Source organism: Dendrobates tinctorius, unplaced genomic scaffold (genome assembly GCF_039654945.1).
Source record: "Dendrobates tinctorius isolate UK_male_01 unplaced genomic scaffold, ASM3965494v1 ptg000152l, whole genome shotgun sequence".
Classification (NCBI taxonomy): Eukaryota; Metazoa; Chordata; class Amphibia; order Anura; family Dendrobatidae; genus Dendrobates; species Dendrobates tinctorius.
In genome coordinates this window covers 260,820-278,221 of record NW_027361819.1, presented here as the reverse complement: position 1 = coordinate 278,221, position 17,402 = coordinate 260,820, and the positions used below count along the sequence as shown (strand labels likewise).

Below are 17,402 nucleotides of genomic sequence, written 5' to 3'. Positions count from 1 at the left end.
CGGGAGTGGGAGGTACGGATTAGGGCAGAGGTTAGTCGAAAGTCATTTGCAGAGCGCAGCGATCGGCTAAGCCGATAGACAGAAATAAGGGAGGAGATGTAGGGGGGTGCCACACCGTGGAGAGCTTTGTTGGTGAGAACAAGTACTTTGAATTGGATCCTATAATGAATTGGCAGCCAATGTAAGGACTGGCGAAGAGCGGACGCTTCCGAGTACTGATTAGCCAGATGGACGACCCTGGCCGCTGCATTAAGTATGGACTGGAGAGTCGAGTAGCGGGGAGGCCAATTAATAGAGCATTGCAGCAATCCAGCCGGGAGTGGATCAATGCTACAGTGAGGGTTTTTGTCGTTTCCATGATGAGAAAAGGGCAAAACGTCTCCCATTACATCTCACGCACTAAGAAACCTGCTCTAAGCTGTGGTGGGGGCGTGTTCTTTTTTTCTCCTGTGTGTTGCTGGCTGCTTATGACTGTGCAACATCATTCAGGAGTAAAAGGACACACCTCCAATAACAATTATTTGATAATGCTCACATGAACATATCAAAAATTAACTTAATAGGAGACAAATATGTTGTTTGCTAATATTTCTAAAACGGGAGGCTAAATTAAAAAAAATAAATAAATAAAAACTGTATTCCACTTTTTGACCTTTATTACTTTGTGTCTCCAGGTCAACTTGAAAAAATGTGGTTAAATTTCATCTTTAACGAGGATCTTTCAACAATTTTAGTGTTATAAACTGTACATTTCTGCAAAATGTTTCAGGAATGTACATTAAAACATTTTTTTTTCTCTGCCCCATTGTGGAGATACAGAATGCTAAAATTACTGGCGACAGATCACTATTTTTATCACTCAACTGAGTGTTTGATGCTGTTCAGCTCTGTGAGTGTACTCCCTTCCCACTATAATACTTTCCAATCGCAAAAAAGCAGGATAGGTAGGAAGAAATGGACAACCACATTAATTTGCCCACTGAGGTCAGAACTGTGCAAGCATAGTCATGTGACCACACCACCGTTCCTCCATATTAGTAACACATGTAATAGCTCTTCAGTCCTCAGTTGCTCCTACAATGCTCCTCAGTCCAATGCTGCTGTCCACCACTTCTCCTAACCCCTTTACTAAGAGGAAGTCCCAAGCTGGAGGTATTGTCACATGAGACAGATAGAGGTTGGCACAAGACTTTATCAGTCTACTGTGATCACGCCTCCCTCGTGGGACTTTCTGTTAGTAAAATGTTAGGAGAGAAGACAGACATCATCATCAGAGTGAGGAGCATCACTGGAGTAGTCGAAGACTGAAGACCTACTACTACTGATCGGAAGGACAGTTAGTTGTTGTCAACGTGGTCACGACAGACAAATCTCACATAACCTTGCTTGCAGAGTTCTGACCTCAATGGGTGCCTTTTTTCAGTCAGAACTGTCAATGTCTAGTTTTTCTTCACTATGACACGGCCTTTTTATGACTGGACAGTGTCATATTGGGAAGAAAGGACAGAGTCCTCTCAAAGGTATTCCATGAGCCATGGACTGTATTCTCCGCTAGATGTACTCCTCAACCTAGTGGAGGCCCATTTTTATTCAACAGGATCCAAAGAGTCTGAATAAAGAATCTTTAGTTTTGGAGTCTGTAAGAGAATGGTCAGCCATAATATACTGAGCGGCCATGTTGTCTCTAGCAGCCATCTTGTCGAAAGTTAGAGAAGATTCAACTTTCACAAAAGAGCTAATAAAATGTACTAAACGGAGGATGGAAAATGAGATCACGTCTCTTACCAACTTCAGCAGATGTGCATAGAAGAAGATTGGATCAATCAATAGGGCCACAGGTCACCAAATATATGGTCAATATGCTTATACGTGATAGTGTGGCAGCGAAAGGTAAAGTAATTAGAATGTCAAATGCATGAATTTATGGATCAAGTCTGAAAGCAGTGATAAGATTTTAGGACAGTAGCCATAGATACCAATGACTTATGGGTTTTAGTGTTGCTTGGAGAAACGTTAATTAATATCTTCGTATTATGTCATTATATTCTCTTTTCTAAACCACGTTTCTGTCGATTACCATGAAAACGCCTTTGAATTATAATGTTAACGCCCGCTGCGGCAAAATGCAGCTTTCTTTGTTCTCATAATGTATAAGAAGCTCCTGTTACTGTTGCTTGATGCCATTCCATCGCCATCATGCTGTCGTGCCACACCATGATCTAGCACGGGGCCTTATCATCGCCAGATTTCCTAGCGAATCTCTGCCTGTCTGCACTCCTGTTTTTGCCCGCATATTCCAACTCCTCTGTTATTCTGTATCTGTTTTGCCGTGTATCTGCGAATAAACTTCAACCTCAGCTTGATAAGAGATCGTCTACGACCTTCTTCCCGACTCTTCCAGCTCTCAGTAGGACTATTTCTTACAAGTGGCGATTGCCAGCCAGGAGGAGCGGCTCCGGAGAGCTGCCTCCAGAAGAACCTTTGTCCGTTGTTCCCCGCCTAAGGAACCATTGCATGCCTTGGTGTTGACCTCAGGGACATCTTAGGATATCTTTGTTCCTAATGGATCTTTATTATGAAAATGACTTTGCTAATTCTCTTTTCACATCAGATAATCTCTTCATGATCTTATTCAGGTAAACACCAAAGAGTGTCCCTGATCCATACTCAATTGGCCCATTTACAGGAGAAAATAATCAGCAAATGAGTTCCATAACGCTCATTCCCGATTATCTGCTGGTGTAAACAGGCCAGCAACCAAGCGCCGAACGACCAAAACGCTTATTTTATACATGTATAAAAAGTTAATTTATCAACAGCACATCGCCTGTCCTGTGCAAACAGGGGATATGCTGCTAGTAACTTGTAATGTATATGAAGATGAGCAATATTTTCCCATCACTGCTTGCCATCGTTGTATACAGACAGGGAAACAGGTGCTGTATGACTTGACTTTGCCTTTGTTGGTGACCTGAAATCCACCAGTGTAAACGGGCAAGAAGCCAGAGGTTGTATTTGAAATCAATATCTGCAAGTCAAGATTTAAGCCAGACATCAGATATATTTAGATTGTGAGCCCCATCGGGGACAGTGATGATAATGTGTGCAAACTGTAAAGCGATGCGGAATATATTAGCGCTATATAAAAATAAAGATTATTATTATATACAGGGGTGGATTAAGGGTAGCCAGGGCCCGGGGCAGTTCAGACTCTGTGGGCCCCCCTCGTCACGTGACGGGGGTCACGAATCGTAGAGCCACACTCCACATAGAGAATAATGGAGCCTCCAGCACCGACCTCCACCCGCAGAGCCGCACTCCACATAGAGAATAATGGAGCCTCCAGCACCGACCTCCACCTGCAGAGCCGCACTCCACATAGAGAATAATGGGGCCTCCAGCACTGACCTCCACCCGCAGAGCCGCACTCCACATAGAGAATAATGGAGCCTCCAGCACCGACCTCCACCCGCAGAGCCGCACTCCACATAGAGAATAATGGAGCCTCCAGCACCGACCTCCACCTGCAGAGCCCCACTCCACATAGAGAATAATGGAGCCTCCAGCACCGACCTCCACCCGCACTCCACATAGAGAATAATGGAGCCTCCAGCACTGACCTCCACCCACAGAGCCGCACTCCACATAGAGAATAATGGAGCCTCCAGCACCGACCTCCACCCGCAGAGCCACACTCCACATAGAGAATAATGGGGCCTCCAGCACCGACCTCCACCCGCAGAGCCACACTCCACATAGAGAGAGCCTCCAGCACTGACCTCCACCCACAGAGCCGCACTCCACATAGAGAATAATGGAGCCTCCAGCACTGACCTCCACCCACAGAGCCGCACTCCACATAGAGAATAATGGAGCCTCCGGCACCGACCTCCACCCGCAGAGCCGCACTCCACATAGAGAATAATGGAGCCTCCAGCACTGACCTCCACCCGCAGAGCCACACTCCACATAGAGAATAATGGAGCCTCCAGCACTGACCTCCACCCGCAGAGCCGCACTCCACATAGAGAATAATGGAGCCTCCGGCACCGACCTCCACCCGCACTCCACATAGAGAATAATGGAGCCTCCAGCACCGACCTCCACCCGCAGAGCCGCACTCCACATAGAGAATAATGGAGCCTCCAGCACTGACCTCCACATGCAGAGCCACACTCCACATAGAGAATAATGGAGCCTCCAGCACTGACCTCCACCCGCAGAGCCGCACTCCACATAGAGAATAATGGGGCCTCCAGCACTGACCTCCACCCGCAGAGCCGCACTCCACATAGAGAATAATGGAGCCTCCAGCACTGACCTCCACCCGCAGAGCCGCACTCCACATAGAGAATAATGGGGCCTCCAGCACCGACCTCCACCCGCACTCCACATAGAGAATAATGGGGCCTCCAGCACGACCTCCACCCGCAGAGCCGCACTCCACATAGAGAATAATGGAGCCTCCAGCACCGACCTCCACCCGCAGAGCCACACTCCACATAGAGAATAATGGAGCCTCCAGCACTGACCTCCACCCGCAGAGCCGCACTCCACATAGAGAATAATGGGGCCTCCAGCACTGACCTCCACCCGCAGAGCCGCACTCCACATAGAGAATAATGGGGCCTCCAGCACCGACCTCCACCCGCAGAGCCACACTCCACATAGAGAATAATGGAGCCTCCAGCACTGACCTCCACCCGCAGAGCCGCACTCCACATAGAGAATAATGGAGCCTCCAGCACCGACCTCCACCCGCAGAGCCGCACTCCACATAGAGAATAATGGGGCCTCCAGCACTGACCTCCACCCGCAGAGCCGCACTCCACATAGAGAATAATGGGGCCTCCAGCACCGACCTCCACCCGCAGAGCCGCACTCCACATAGAGAATAATAGGGCCTCCAGCACCGACCTCCACCCGCACTCCACATAGAGAATAATGGAGCCTCCAGCACCGACCTCCACCTGTAGAGCCGCACTCCACATAGAGAATAATGGGGCCTCCAGCACCGACCTCCACCCGCAGAGCCGCACTCCACATAGAGAATTATGGAGCCTCCAGCACCGACCTCCACCCGCAGAGCCACACTCCACATAGAGAATAATGGAGCCTCCAGCACCGACCTCCACCCGCAGAGCCGCACTCCACATAGAGAATAATGGAGCCTCCAGCACCGACCTCCACCCGCAGAGCCGCACTCCACATAGAGAATAATGGGGCCTCCAGCACTGACCTCCACCCGCAGAGCCGCACTCCACATAGAGAATAATGGAGCCTCCAGCACCGACCTCCACCCGCAGAGCCGCACTCCACATAGAGAATAATGGAGCCTCCAGCACCGACCTCCACCCGCAGAGCCGCACTCCACATAGAGAATAATGGGGCCTCCAGCACCGACCTCCACCCGCAGAGCCGCACTCCACATAGAGAATGGAGCCTCCAGCACAGACCTCCACCCGCAGAGCCACACTCCACATAGAGAATAATGGAGCCTCCAGCACTGACCTCCACCCGCAGAGCCGCACTCCACATAGAGAATAATGGAGCCTCCAGCACCGACCTCCACCCGCAGAGCCGCACTCCACATAGAGAATAATGGGGCCTCCAGCACTGACCTCCACCCGCAGAGCCGCACTCCACATAGAGAATAATGGGGCCTCCAGCACCGACCTCCACCCGCAGAGCCGCACTCCACATAGAGAATAATAGGGCCTCCAGCACCGACCTCCACCCGCACTCCACATAGAGAATAATGGGGCCTCCAGCACCGACCTCCACCTGTAGAGCCGCACTCCACATAGAGAATAATGGGGCCTCCAGCACTGACCTCCACCCGCAGAGCCGCACTCCACATAGAGAATAATAGGGCCTCCAGCACCGACCTCCACCCGCACTCCACATAGAGAATTATGGAGCCTCCAGCACCGACCTCCACCCGCAGAGCCGCACTCCACATAGAGAATAATGGGGCCTCCAGCACTGACCTCCACCCGCAGAGCCGCACTCCATATAGAGAATAATAGGGCCTCCAGCACCGACCTCCACCCGCACTCCACATAGAGAATTATGGAGCCTCCAGCACCGACCTCCACCCGCAGAGCCGCACTCCACATACAGAATAATGGGGCCTCCAGCACCGACCTCCACCCGCAGAGCCACACTCCACATAGAGAATTATGGGGCCTCCAGCACCGACCTCCACCCGCAGAGCCACACTCCACATAGAGAATAATGGAGCCTCCAGCACCGACCTCCACCCGCAGAGCCGCACTCCACATACATGGCTGCTCTCATTGCTCTGTGCTGTGCGCACAGGACCTGTGATGAGGTCACAGGAGGGGAGGAGACAGGGGTCACATGATCGGGGGCCCTGACACCTTCCCTCCTGTGATGTCATCACAAGCCTTTGCATGCTACTTGTAGATGCTGCTGGTAGCAGAGCACATAATGCCGCCCCCACGGTCACTCACTTTTAGGTGGGGAGAAGATGGAGTGCCATTGCAGCAGCCAGCAGGAATGTGGTGGGGGCCCCCTTAGAAGCTCTTGTGGTGGGGGCCCCGGGGCTGAAGCCCCGCCTGCCCTGCCTATAATCCGGCCCTGCGCGGTGGCGGATTATAATGGGGCAATTTACTGGCCTGGGCTGTGGGCCCCTTAACCCCACTGGGCCCGGGGCAACTGCCCAAATTGACCTCATTATAATCCGCCACTGATTATATAGCATGGCCAAAGCCATAGTGTTGGTTTAGAGCTTTACCTTTTAAAAGCTGCTGTACAATCATCAATAAGATGGTGTAACCTGGCATCTTAGACCTGAACAATACATTTCCTAAGAACCTTGGAACGACATAAGCGACTGCAGCAATTGCGACGTGAGTTTAAATGGCAAAGGCTTTTTTTTAAGAGTTATGGGTTCACCTGGTGAGGTGGGTTCTCTTGGTTGTAGGTCAGGGTGATCAGCATATTCCAGAGGTGATGATACAATGGTAATGGATTTGCCAGACAGCAATAGTGACATCAGGTTATTCAGGATGGAGATGAGAAAGCACAGCTGGAAGCACCAGATACAGCAGAAAAAGCAACATAAATGTATAGGGTAATTGATATCTTGTGACTGAGTTATTCTTATACACAGTAAACAGTAGATGTATAGACAATCATGTATTTTGCAACAGAAATGCACTTACACAAAGTAATAGTAGATATAACAATAACAGTAATATAAGTCAATCGGGTATATTGCTGTAGAGATACAGTTATTCACAGAAACAGAAGAGTTACAAGTGTGGACACCATAGAATAATATAAATGGGTACCTTGCTGGCAGAGATAAAGGTGTGAACAACATCTGATATACATGAAGGTGCAACTTGTGGCTTGACACAACAGAGCTGAGAGACACATAGCAACGAGAATCATTGGTCTGAGTTTGTCAATAATAGTTGATGATTAGAAAGCAGACAGGATTTGCTTGGAAGGTAATTAGATGGAGCTGACTCTAGTGCAAGGTAAGACAGCTGGTGCTAAAGCATGTGTTAGCAAGGCGCTATATTTGGTGAACACTCCAGCAGTTGCGTGAACCAGTCTTAAAAGGTCTTTAGAGATTATGAATATTCCAGGATAACTTCATCAATAAATGTTTAATCAAAGTAACCAAAGAGACAATGATTATAGCAGAAAGAATGACGAATGATGAAAAAAAGGACTAAAAATGCAATAAAATATGCAATCAGTGTATAACAAAGTCATCCTCAGCACTTCTATATTAGCATAGACGACCACAAAAGATTATTTGCCATAAACCCCATACTGGGTACATGAAAGCAAACAATTAGAAGTGACGTATAGAATTAAATAAAATTTAGTATATTTTATTGATATATGGATTAAAAAAAAGTATCAAATAAAAATCAGGAAGAGATACAGGAGAAAAGGGAGGCTTCAGTAACTCTTAAAGGGTATACATAAGCCCCTGATGGCGGTGGCCGCGGCTCATAGAGCAAAAATGGGGTGACAGATTCCCTTTAATGTCTTCTGCCCAATGAGTGCACAGGACAGATATATCTAATAATGGTGGTGCTGGCATATATATACTTTACACATAAAGATACACAGTGACATTCTGAATAGTTAGAGACAATATTCTAGGATTATGGAGAGAGATCTGCAACATGTAAGGGATAGGGTTAACTCCTCTGATCTCAGACTCTGAGAATAAGAAAGTGAAAGTAGAAGAGATTCCAAGAGAAGGAAATATTCTGCCCTTTTAGAAATAATGGAGGCTGTGGGGACGATCCTCTTCTGCCTGGTTCTGTGTCATTCGGGTAAGTCATGATTGCATAGGGCGCGGCCCTGAATAAGAGGACAATGCTGACATTAGTATAGGATGCAGGACATTATTACATTGTTGGGGGGGGAATACATATGTCTTTGAAGGATTTAGAACGCTACAAGGACCCAAAATGAAGGTAGGGGCCCAGGTCCAAATTTTGCACTAGGGCCCACTAGACTCTTGTTATGCCACTGCTGAGAAATAACCGCATGTCTCCGTCATAGTGCATGCCAGAGATCTGGAGACGAAATGTTAGGTTTGGATTATGGAGGATGTTAGTCTTAGGTCAACAGCAAAACAGAGAGCAAAGGTAGAGTGGTAAAAGAGATTCGGGTACACAACTGTCACGAGCTTTGTAGGTGAGAGTGGGGGATTTGGGACGAATAGCTGTTGACCGACTGTGGACACCTTAATGAATTTCAATGATCAGATGTGGCAGACATTCAACAGACCACGGCACGCGTTATCTCCAATAGATTATGGCAACAGCTCCCTGCACTGCAAACTGTCACATGTGTTGGGGGCAGAATCATAACAAAAAAATTATAGTAGATTTTTAAAAATAAAAAGTAAAACGGACACTTCCTTTAGCTTGTGTTCAAAAAGACATAAGACTCTCTATGACTGAGCTTCATAAGAGATTGTCATTTTTCTACATGCTTCAATATGGAAATATTACATGACATTATATGATACAGAATTATATTTATTTTACTTGCTTATATAGAACCATTAACCCCTTAACACCCAATGACGTGCAGTGTCAGTCATAGGGTGCCTCCCCCTGTTTGGTGCGGGCTTCGGCGACGAGCCTGCACCTTTTCCCGTACATGACAGCTGATGACTTATATTGGCGTTGCTATTTTATAACTGTCACATACCCGCTTCTCAGCACGTGATTTGGGGTTGCGCCTGCAAGGGTTAATCTATCTCCTCTCACATAGTTCAGCATTCAACCTCTGTTCTATGCTGCAGTGAGAGCATAAATCACACCTCGACACAGACCACACACCCCGACACAGACCACGTACGCTGCCACCACTCACCGAACACACGGGCGATGAGTCCCGGAAATATTACTTCTACTGTCTGCCGTTCACCAGGGTCACACACTTTATGGCTATGGATTCTTTAGAGCATACAAGGTTCAACTTATTAAAGTTTTAAGCTTTAATAGAAAAGGTACAGCGCTTACAATAAGGCCGGAGTCACACTACAGCGAGATACGGCCGAGTATCGCAGGTTAAAACCAAGCTCTGGCACCGGCACTCCGGAGCGGAGCGTGCAGCTCCATGTATTGCTATGCGGCTGCACGCTCCGCTCCGGAGTGCCGGCGCCAGAGCTTGGTTTTAACCTGCGAGACTCGGCCGTATCTCGCTGTGTGTGATCCCGGCCTAAAAAGGATATAAAAATGGAAATAAAAAGTGACCTACAAATATGCAAAACAGTGATAAAATAAAAGGGAGAAAACTTACAGAAATATCAAAAATTTGCATTCTGGTATTCTGTCCCTGAGGGAGGGAGAAATATGAACTGGAACACATCAGCTTGGCTGACCCTCACTGTGAACATCTTTCTTTGTGTAAAGGCCTAATTTTTAGATTTGACATGGAGATTCGATTTCTAGACCAGCCTTTCATGTTAATATTCTAATTGCTGATTTGTGACTGGACCGTGGCGACTCTACCAATGAATACATTATTTTCTCTGAAAACTCTTGGTGTAACCTTTCTTGTAAAGCCCTCTGGTGAGATTGGAGACAGGAGACTGCCTTCCCAGGATAACATAGGTCATGATCTGTGTGGAGAGCTGCAGTGTAAGGACAGTTGTTAATTACTGCTGGTCATACATCCATACATAGACATATTTCACTACAATAACATTGGCAGCTTTTTGTTTTGTTGTTTTTCTAAGTTGCATAAACTCCTTAGTATGAAAATACAATTGAAATTACAGTTATTTTTTTGCTATTACTGTGTGCCATGCAGCATAAAATATATGAGCACTTTATTTCACTGGTAGTTACTATTGCAGCAATAATAATGCTTTTTTTATTTTATTAGAGGATTGGAAGCTGCAGTTCTCTGATCTGCTCTGTAACACGATATTTACCCAGCAATATTTTACAGACAATCTATAAAAATTCATAATAACTCACTGGGCTAAATAAACAACATCTCCGCACCATCCGACGGGCCTTGATATGCAAATATGCACCACAGGTCTTCGCAAAAGGTTTTATGGCCATTACTGGATAGATAGGAGTCAAGGCTTAAGGCCCCTTTACATTTAGCGATGCCCCAGCGATACGACGTGGTCAGGATCGCTGGTGCATTGCTAAATGGTCGCTAGTGAGCTGCCACACAGGCAGATCTCACCAGCGATGCAGCAGCGGTCGTTACTTAGGCTAGTTTCACACTAGCGTATCTTCCACGCAGCGCACGGCGCCGCTAAACCCTTCCCCCCGCCCGCCCCATCCGGTAATCTCCTCCTATCGCACACAGCTGCATGCGATCTGCGCACCCTATCTTTAGCATAGGGTGCGCAGACCGTGCGCTGGCCGTGCGCTAGTAGGATTTTGGCGTGCACTGCGCACTTTTGAAGGTGCGCCGAGCGCTCAAAATGCAACATGGTGCGTTCGGCGCACACCGGCGAACCTTCAAAAGTGCGCAGCGCACACAAAAATCCTACTAGCGCACGGCCAGCGCACGGTCTGCGCACCCTATGCTAAAGATAGGGTGCACAGATCGTATGTAGCCGTGTGCGATAGTAAGAGATGACCGGATGGGGCGGGGCTTAGCGGCGCCGTGCGCTGCGTGGAAGATACGCTAGTGTAAAACTCGCCTTACCTGTCAGATGCGGCAATGATGACGTCCTTCGCCCGCGTCCAAGCGTCGCTCGTCAGCGCCAGCAGGAAGCCGCCGCCGAGAAACGGCCCAGGACGTTCTCGCGTGATCAGCGATAACCAGCGGGGGAGCCGGTCGGAGATAAGTATCACATGTAGCAATATCGCTAGCAATATCGCTGCAACGTCACAAAATCGGTGACGCTTTAGCGATATTGCTAGCGATATCGCTATGTGTAAAGCCCCCTTTAGGGAATAGGGGATACCGTTACTGGGTTGTGCGTCGTCATTGTTTCAGTTGTTTCCTTTGGCTGCAGTATTCTTGCCTTCACAATTTTTGGAAACCCCAACGTAACCAAAAACAATGTTCCTAACGCCTGTGCTAGGAAACACTAATATTTACAGTCTTTGTATTAATTTGTGTATGTATACTTTCTTCAGTAATGGACTATATCTGTTATTGTCCACAGTGTCGTCACTAGAGCTGACCGGACCATCCACAAATGCTGCCAGGCTGGGATCTGACGCTTGGGTTCCTTGTCTGTTCACAGTGGACAATCCTCCTGTAGATCTCAATCATCTCACAATATTCTGGCACTTCCTAGATAAGGAAATCCTGAGCTATAACAAAACTGTGAGGACAAATTCTTCTAGACACTCTCTGAGCACAGAAGAATTACTAACCGGGGTAGCTAACCTGACTATTTCTAATGTAAGATTACCTGATGGTGGAAGATACAAGTGCTCAGTGATCTATAACTCGGAGAGGAGGGAGAAGAGGCTCTGGTTGGATGTTGGAGGTAAGGCCGCAATAACAGAGCTGAATCAGAAATAACCAACTGCACTCACCCAACTAAGAAGGACTGTTTTATACTCATATAAAACATCAAAAGTCCATCATTAAACTTTTGCACCCTTCTAATATCTTAGGCTCATAGTCATTTACCCAACATGGTCCCTCCTGGGGTCAGTATTTGTTTTTCTTTATCTTTTTATTCCCCCTTTGTTATTTTTACTCCAGGGTTTACTCTTCTAAAGGCCCCGTCTCACTAAGCGACTTACCAGCGATCCCGACACCGATATCAAGGTGTCAGGATCGCTAGTAAGTCGCTATGTGATCGCTGGTGAGCTGTCACACAGACAGCTTCACCAGCGATCAGCACAGCGATGCCGAGCGCCCGGCATCGCTGGCCATCCTGTAAAATATAGAATCAAAATAAAAAATATAGTTATTCTCACCTTCCGACGTCCCGTTTAGCCATCCCGCCTCTCTCCACGCTCCGGTCCCAGTGATCCTTTGCATGAATGACCGCGAGATGTCACGGTCTCGCGGGATAACAAAGTCTCACGGTCATTCGTGCAAAGGATCACTGGCACCAGAGCGTGGAGAGAGGCAGGATGGCTGAACGGGACATCGGAAGGTGAGAATAACTATATTTTTTATTTTTTTTATTATTTTTTACACCTGATCGCTGGTCTCCCGCTGTCACACACAGCGATGCGTGCTGGCCAGCGGGAGACCAGCGACCAAAGAAATGTCCAGAGGTTTCTTCCAGCGATACCGGCAGGGGGGCCGCTCGCTGATCGCTGTCACACACAGCGATCTCGCTGGTGAGATCGCTGTTACGTCACAAAAGTTGTGACTCAGCAGCGATCTCGCTACCGAGATTGCTTAGTGAGACGGGGCCTTAAGTAATCTGCCGGCAGCCTGTATTTTCTCCTTGCTCTTTGTATGGGGCCCTTTTTTCATTTCTTGAGAAGATGGAAGGTTCTGCTGTTGGGGTGAGCTCCTAGACCAATAGTCTCATCTATGCTTGCCTATAGGACTTTTCTTTTTGTTGACTTTAATTCACAACCTCCACACAGGGGTTGCCATGCAATGTCCAACTGTTTCAGGCCACAGGTTCTCTCATGGCTAGTGTAAGTGTACCTCTTTCGTTCCAAGTGCTCGTAGACCAGATCTCCTGATGCTTCTCTGTGCTCAGGTGGTGTCAGGGGCTTCCTTCGACCAATAAATGTCTTTTCAAGCTATATACTCTGGGAGTCATATTTTACCTCATTTTTTTCTATTGAGCTCCAATCTCTCTCCTCATTAGTCTCTCATCTGCATCATCTAATCCTGTCCTAGCTCTTTTGCACTCAACAAGTCTCAAGCCTGAATAGCTAGCTGCTTCCCTGCCACCACCATCATTGAGAGACCTAGTCCTGAGGTTATTCGGCTCCATACATCCTGGGTATCAGTAGGTGCTCTTCTGAACTAATTTTGGCTTCTTTCCAAACACAAAATATTTTTGCTTGGGAAATCCACTCTCCAGATCCTCCACAATGCAGTCATCACTTATTTAGTGTGATCAAAATTTAACAAATTATTGCTTTGCATTCAGCCAGGCTCCTATGTGTACAGTGCCTTATCCCCCCATCTGCATCTTTGACCCAGGCCATAAGTAACCTATCCAACCGTTCCCAATCAGTAGTTAAATTTATGGAGTGTTTGCAGCCCATCTCACCTAAATGTGTTCTTCAGCCACTTTTGACATGTTGCTTGAGCAGACTTCTTCTCCTAACTGCAGACCTTGTCTCACAAGAGACAAAGTGTCTCTTCCCATGGATCTGCTTCATCATTTCAAGAACATTCCCCAGACAAAGTTATTGCAGACAAGACCTTTTCTCCTACTAACCAGTCCAAATACTTGAGTAACACCTCAGACTTAATCTCAAACAGGATTCTTAGCTGCTCTTGATCTAGGAGGACCTTATTCCAGCAGTGGGAGACACACTCCAGGTTAAGTATGACTTTGCCTCTCCTTTCTGACAGGCGGTTTCCTTCTGTATCACTGACAACAGGTGTCTTTTCCTAACCACGCAGACTATGATGATCTCCTCAATGAGGAATGAAAATATGTCTTCCTCTAAACAGTCTGAGGTACTTTTCACTTTTGAGAAGGAACTAGTTACCAAATAGGCAATGTCACCCCCAGGTTGCTCATCTTTCTGTAATCACCACCTTGTTTTGCATTGATGTGGCGTCCCAGTAACCTGCTGGATAAGTAGCCTTTTCAGCTGCAGTCTCCCATCTTGTGCCCTACTGTCTCCTTGACCTGGGTCAGCAAGGCCAATACAGCCTGGACCAAGCAGTTTCATAGGGTTAATCTTCTGGCACCAAGGCCGGACTAGCCATCTGGTAAATGCCAGAAGGGCCTGTCTGGTCGTGGGCAGACTTGTCTGCTACATTGCTAAAAGAATCAGTGTTCTCAAGACACCCATACTGTTAAGAGTTTTGATAGAGCACAAAGTTGCTGACTCCGTCACTTACCCCAGCAGGCCACGGGGATCATTAGAAATATTGGTCTTGTAGTAAATCTTCCTTTCCTCCATCCAGGGTAATATTAGTAATTTATCCCATCTGGTTTTTGGGGACGGGGACCCGTGGCCTGCTGGGGTAAGTGACTGAGTCAGCAACTTTGTGCTCCATCACAACTCTTAACAGTATGGGTGTCATGAGAGCACCGATTCCATTAGCAATGTAGCAGACAAGTCAGCCCACGACCAGACAGGCCCCTCTGGCATTTGCCAGAATTGCCAGATCGCCAGTCCAGCCCAGCTTGTAGGACCTGGCAAGTAGCATGAACAAGGCCCAGATGGTGCTGTCTGCTAGCTATGAGTTGCTGTCTGCACTGAAGAACCAGCTAGGACTTTGTTAGAGGACGGTGGAGGCAGATGGTAGAAGGTAGATGTGGGGGGCGTGGCCAGGACGGCATGTAGGGCAGACTGCAAAGTGTGAGCTCCCCCAGATTAGCCTGTGTTTATCCTGCCACCGGTGATATTTGCTATCTGTGACCCCTCTGCTCTTTCACCAAATCCTCCTGTACAAAGAGATTATCTGGGGAATGAGTGTGGCTTCTTCCCAAAGCAGGAGGACTGATATGGACTCAGCAAGGGGTAAGAGAGGACAATGTAAGATGGTGACTATACACTGCTCTCCTGCAAACAGGAATTCAGATGCATGTGCTACACTTGAGAAGTTTGCCAGAGTTCCTCTTCATGAACACCCTGAAGGAGAGGAGAAGCAGCTTTAACCCCTTTCTGCCATTAGACGTACTATCCCGTCCATGTGCCCTGGGACTTAATTCCCAAGGACGGGATAGTACGTCTAATGCGATCAGGGGCGCCCACCTGGTGAGCGCCGCTGATCGCGGCCGGGTGTCAGCTGATTATCACAGCTGACACCTGGCACAATGTGTCAGGGGTGGTCACGGACCGCCACCGACACGTTAACCCCTTGTACACCGCGATCAAACACGATCGCGGTGTACCGGGGGTTAAAGGGAAGCATCGGCAGGAAGGGGGCTCCCTCCGTGCTTCCCTGAGCCCCCCACGGCAGCGCAATGTGCAGCGCTGCTGCGGGGGACTCCTTCCCTACAGGCCCCCGGATCCAAGATGGCGACGGGGGCCTTCGGGGGCCTGTAGGGAGCTGACTTCCTCACTGCCTGCAAAGCGCAGGCATGAGGAAGTCTGCAGAACTGCCTGTGACAGATTGCTGATCTGTCAGAGTGATCTGTGATGTGACAGATCAGCGATCTGTCACAGGACAGTGATGTCCCACCTGGGACTATGTAATAAAGTAAAAAAAAAAAAAAAAAAGTGTAAAAATAATTTTAAAAAATCGCTAAATAAATTAGTAAAAAAAAAAAAATATTCCCCAATAAATTCATTTTTTGAAAAAAAAAAAACAATAAAAGTACACATATTTGGTATCACCGCGTCCGTAGCGACCCGCCCTATAAAATTGTCCCATTAGTTAACCCCTTTAGAGAACCCCTTAAAAAATAAAAAACGAAGCAAAAAATAATGATTTATTATCTTATCACCGAACAAAAAGTGTAATAACGCGTGATCAAAAAGACGCATATAAATATCCATGGTACCGCTGAAAACGTCATCGTGTCCCGCAAAAAACGAGCTGCCACACAGCGTCATCCGCAAAAAAGTAAAAAAGTTATAGCTCGCAGAATAAAGCGATGCAAAAATAATTATTTTTTATATAAAATTGTTTTCTTTGCAAAAAACCGACAAAACATAAAAAACTACCTAAATGAGGTATCGCTGTAACCGTACTGACCCGAAGAATAAAACCGCTTTATCAATTTTACCACACGCGGAACAGTGTAAGGCTGGTTTCACATTAGCGCTTTTTAAGCGCACGCACGGCCGGGGGTAGCTCCGCCCCCGAGCCGGCTCTCTGCCCGGCGTGCCCGCCCCTTGCTTGTAGCGCCGCCTCCTAGCGCACAGCGGCGCCTGCAATCGGCGCACCCTATCTTTAACATAGGGTGCGCAGATCGTGCGCAGGCCGTGCGCTAGTTGCGCTTTGACCTGCGCTGCGCACTTTTGACGGTGCGCCGTGCGCGCCAAAATCCGGAAAGTTTGATTTTGGCGCGCACGGCGCACCGTCAAAAGTGCGCAGCGCAGGTCAAAGCGCAACTAGCGCACGGCCTGCGCACGATCTGCGCACCCTATGCTAAAGATAGGGTGCGCCGATCGCAGGCGCCACTGTGCGCTAGGAGGCGGCGCTACAAGCAAGGGGCGGGCACGCCGGGCAGAGAGCCGACTCGGGGGCGGAGCTACCCCCGGCCGTGCGTGCGCTTAAAAAGCGCTAATGTGAAACCAGCCTAAACGCACCCCCCAAAAGAAATTCATGAAACGCTGGTTTTTGTTCATTCTGCATCCCAAAAATCAGAATAAAAAGCGATCAAAAAATGTCACGTGCCCGAAAATGGTACCAATAAAAACGTCAACTCATCCCGCAAAGAATAAGACCTCACATGACTCGGTGGGTCAAAATATGGAAAAATTATAGCTCTCAATATGTGGTGATGCAAAAACTATTTTTACAATAAAAAGCGTCTTTTAGCGTGCGACAGCCGCCAAACATAAAAACCGCCATAAATAGTAAATCAAACCCCCCGTTATCACCCCCTTATAGTTAGGGAAAAATAATAAAATAAAAAAAAGTATTTATTTCCATTTGCCCATTAGGATTAGGGTTAGGGCTAGGGTTAGGGTTAGGGCTAGGGTTAGGGCTAGGATTAGGGCTGAGATTAGGGTTAGGGGTGTGTTGGGGTTAGGGTTGGAGTTATAATTGGGGGGTTTCCACTGTTTGGGCACATCAGGTGCTCTCCAAATGCAACATGGCGTCTGATCTCAATTCCAGCCAATTCTGCGTTG

At 47.7% G+C, this 17,402-nt stretch overlaps 1 protein-coding gene and 1 long non-coding RNA gene across 2 annotated transcripts in view; one reads left to right on the top strand and one right to left on the bottom strand.

Moving 5' to 3' along the window:
- The window catches only part of LOC141050654 (uncharacterized), a 120,739-nt gene that overhangs the window by 31,118 nt on the left and 72,219 nt on the right, over positions 1–17,402 (bottom strand). The gene's annotated exons all lie outside the window — the stretch shown is intronic.
- The window catches only part of LOC141050652 (uncharacterized), a 68,672-nt gene continuing 59,529 nt past the window's right edge, over positions 8,260–17,402 (top strand). Inside the window, exons 1-2 of the mRNA XM_073547241.1 lie at positions 8,260–8,327; positions 11,651–11,980. Coding sequence (XP_073403342.1) covers positions 8,279–8,327; positions 11,651–11,980 — 379 coding nt within the window. The 5' untranslated portion in view covers positions 8,260–8,278. The remainder of the gene's footprint in view (positions 8,328–11,650; positions 11,981–17,402) is intronic.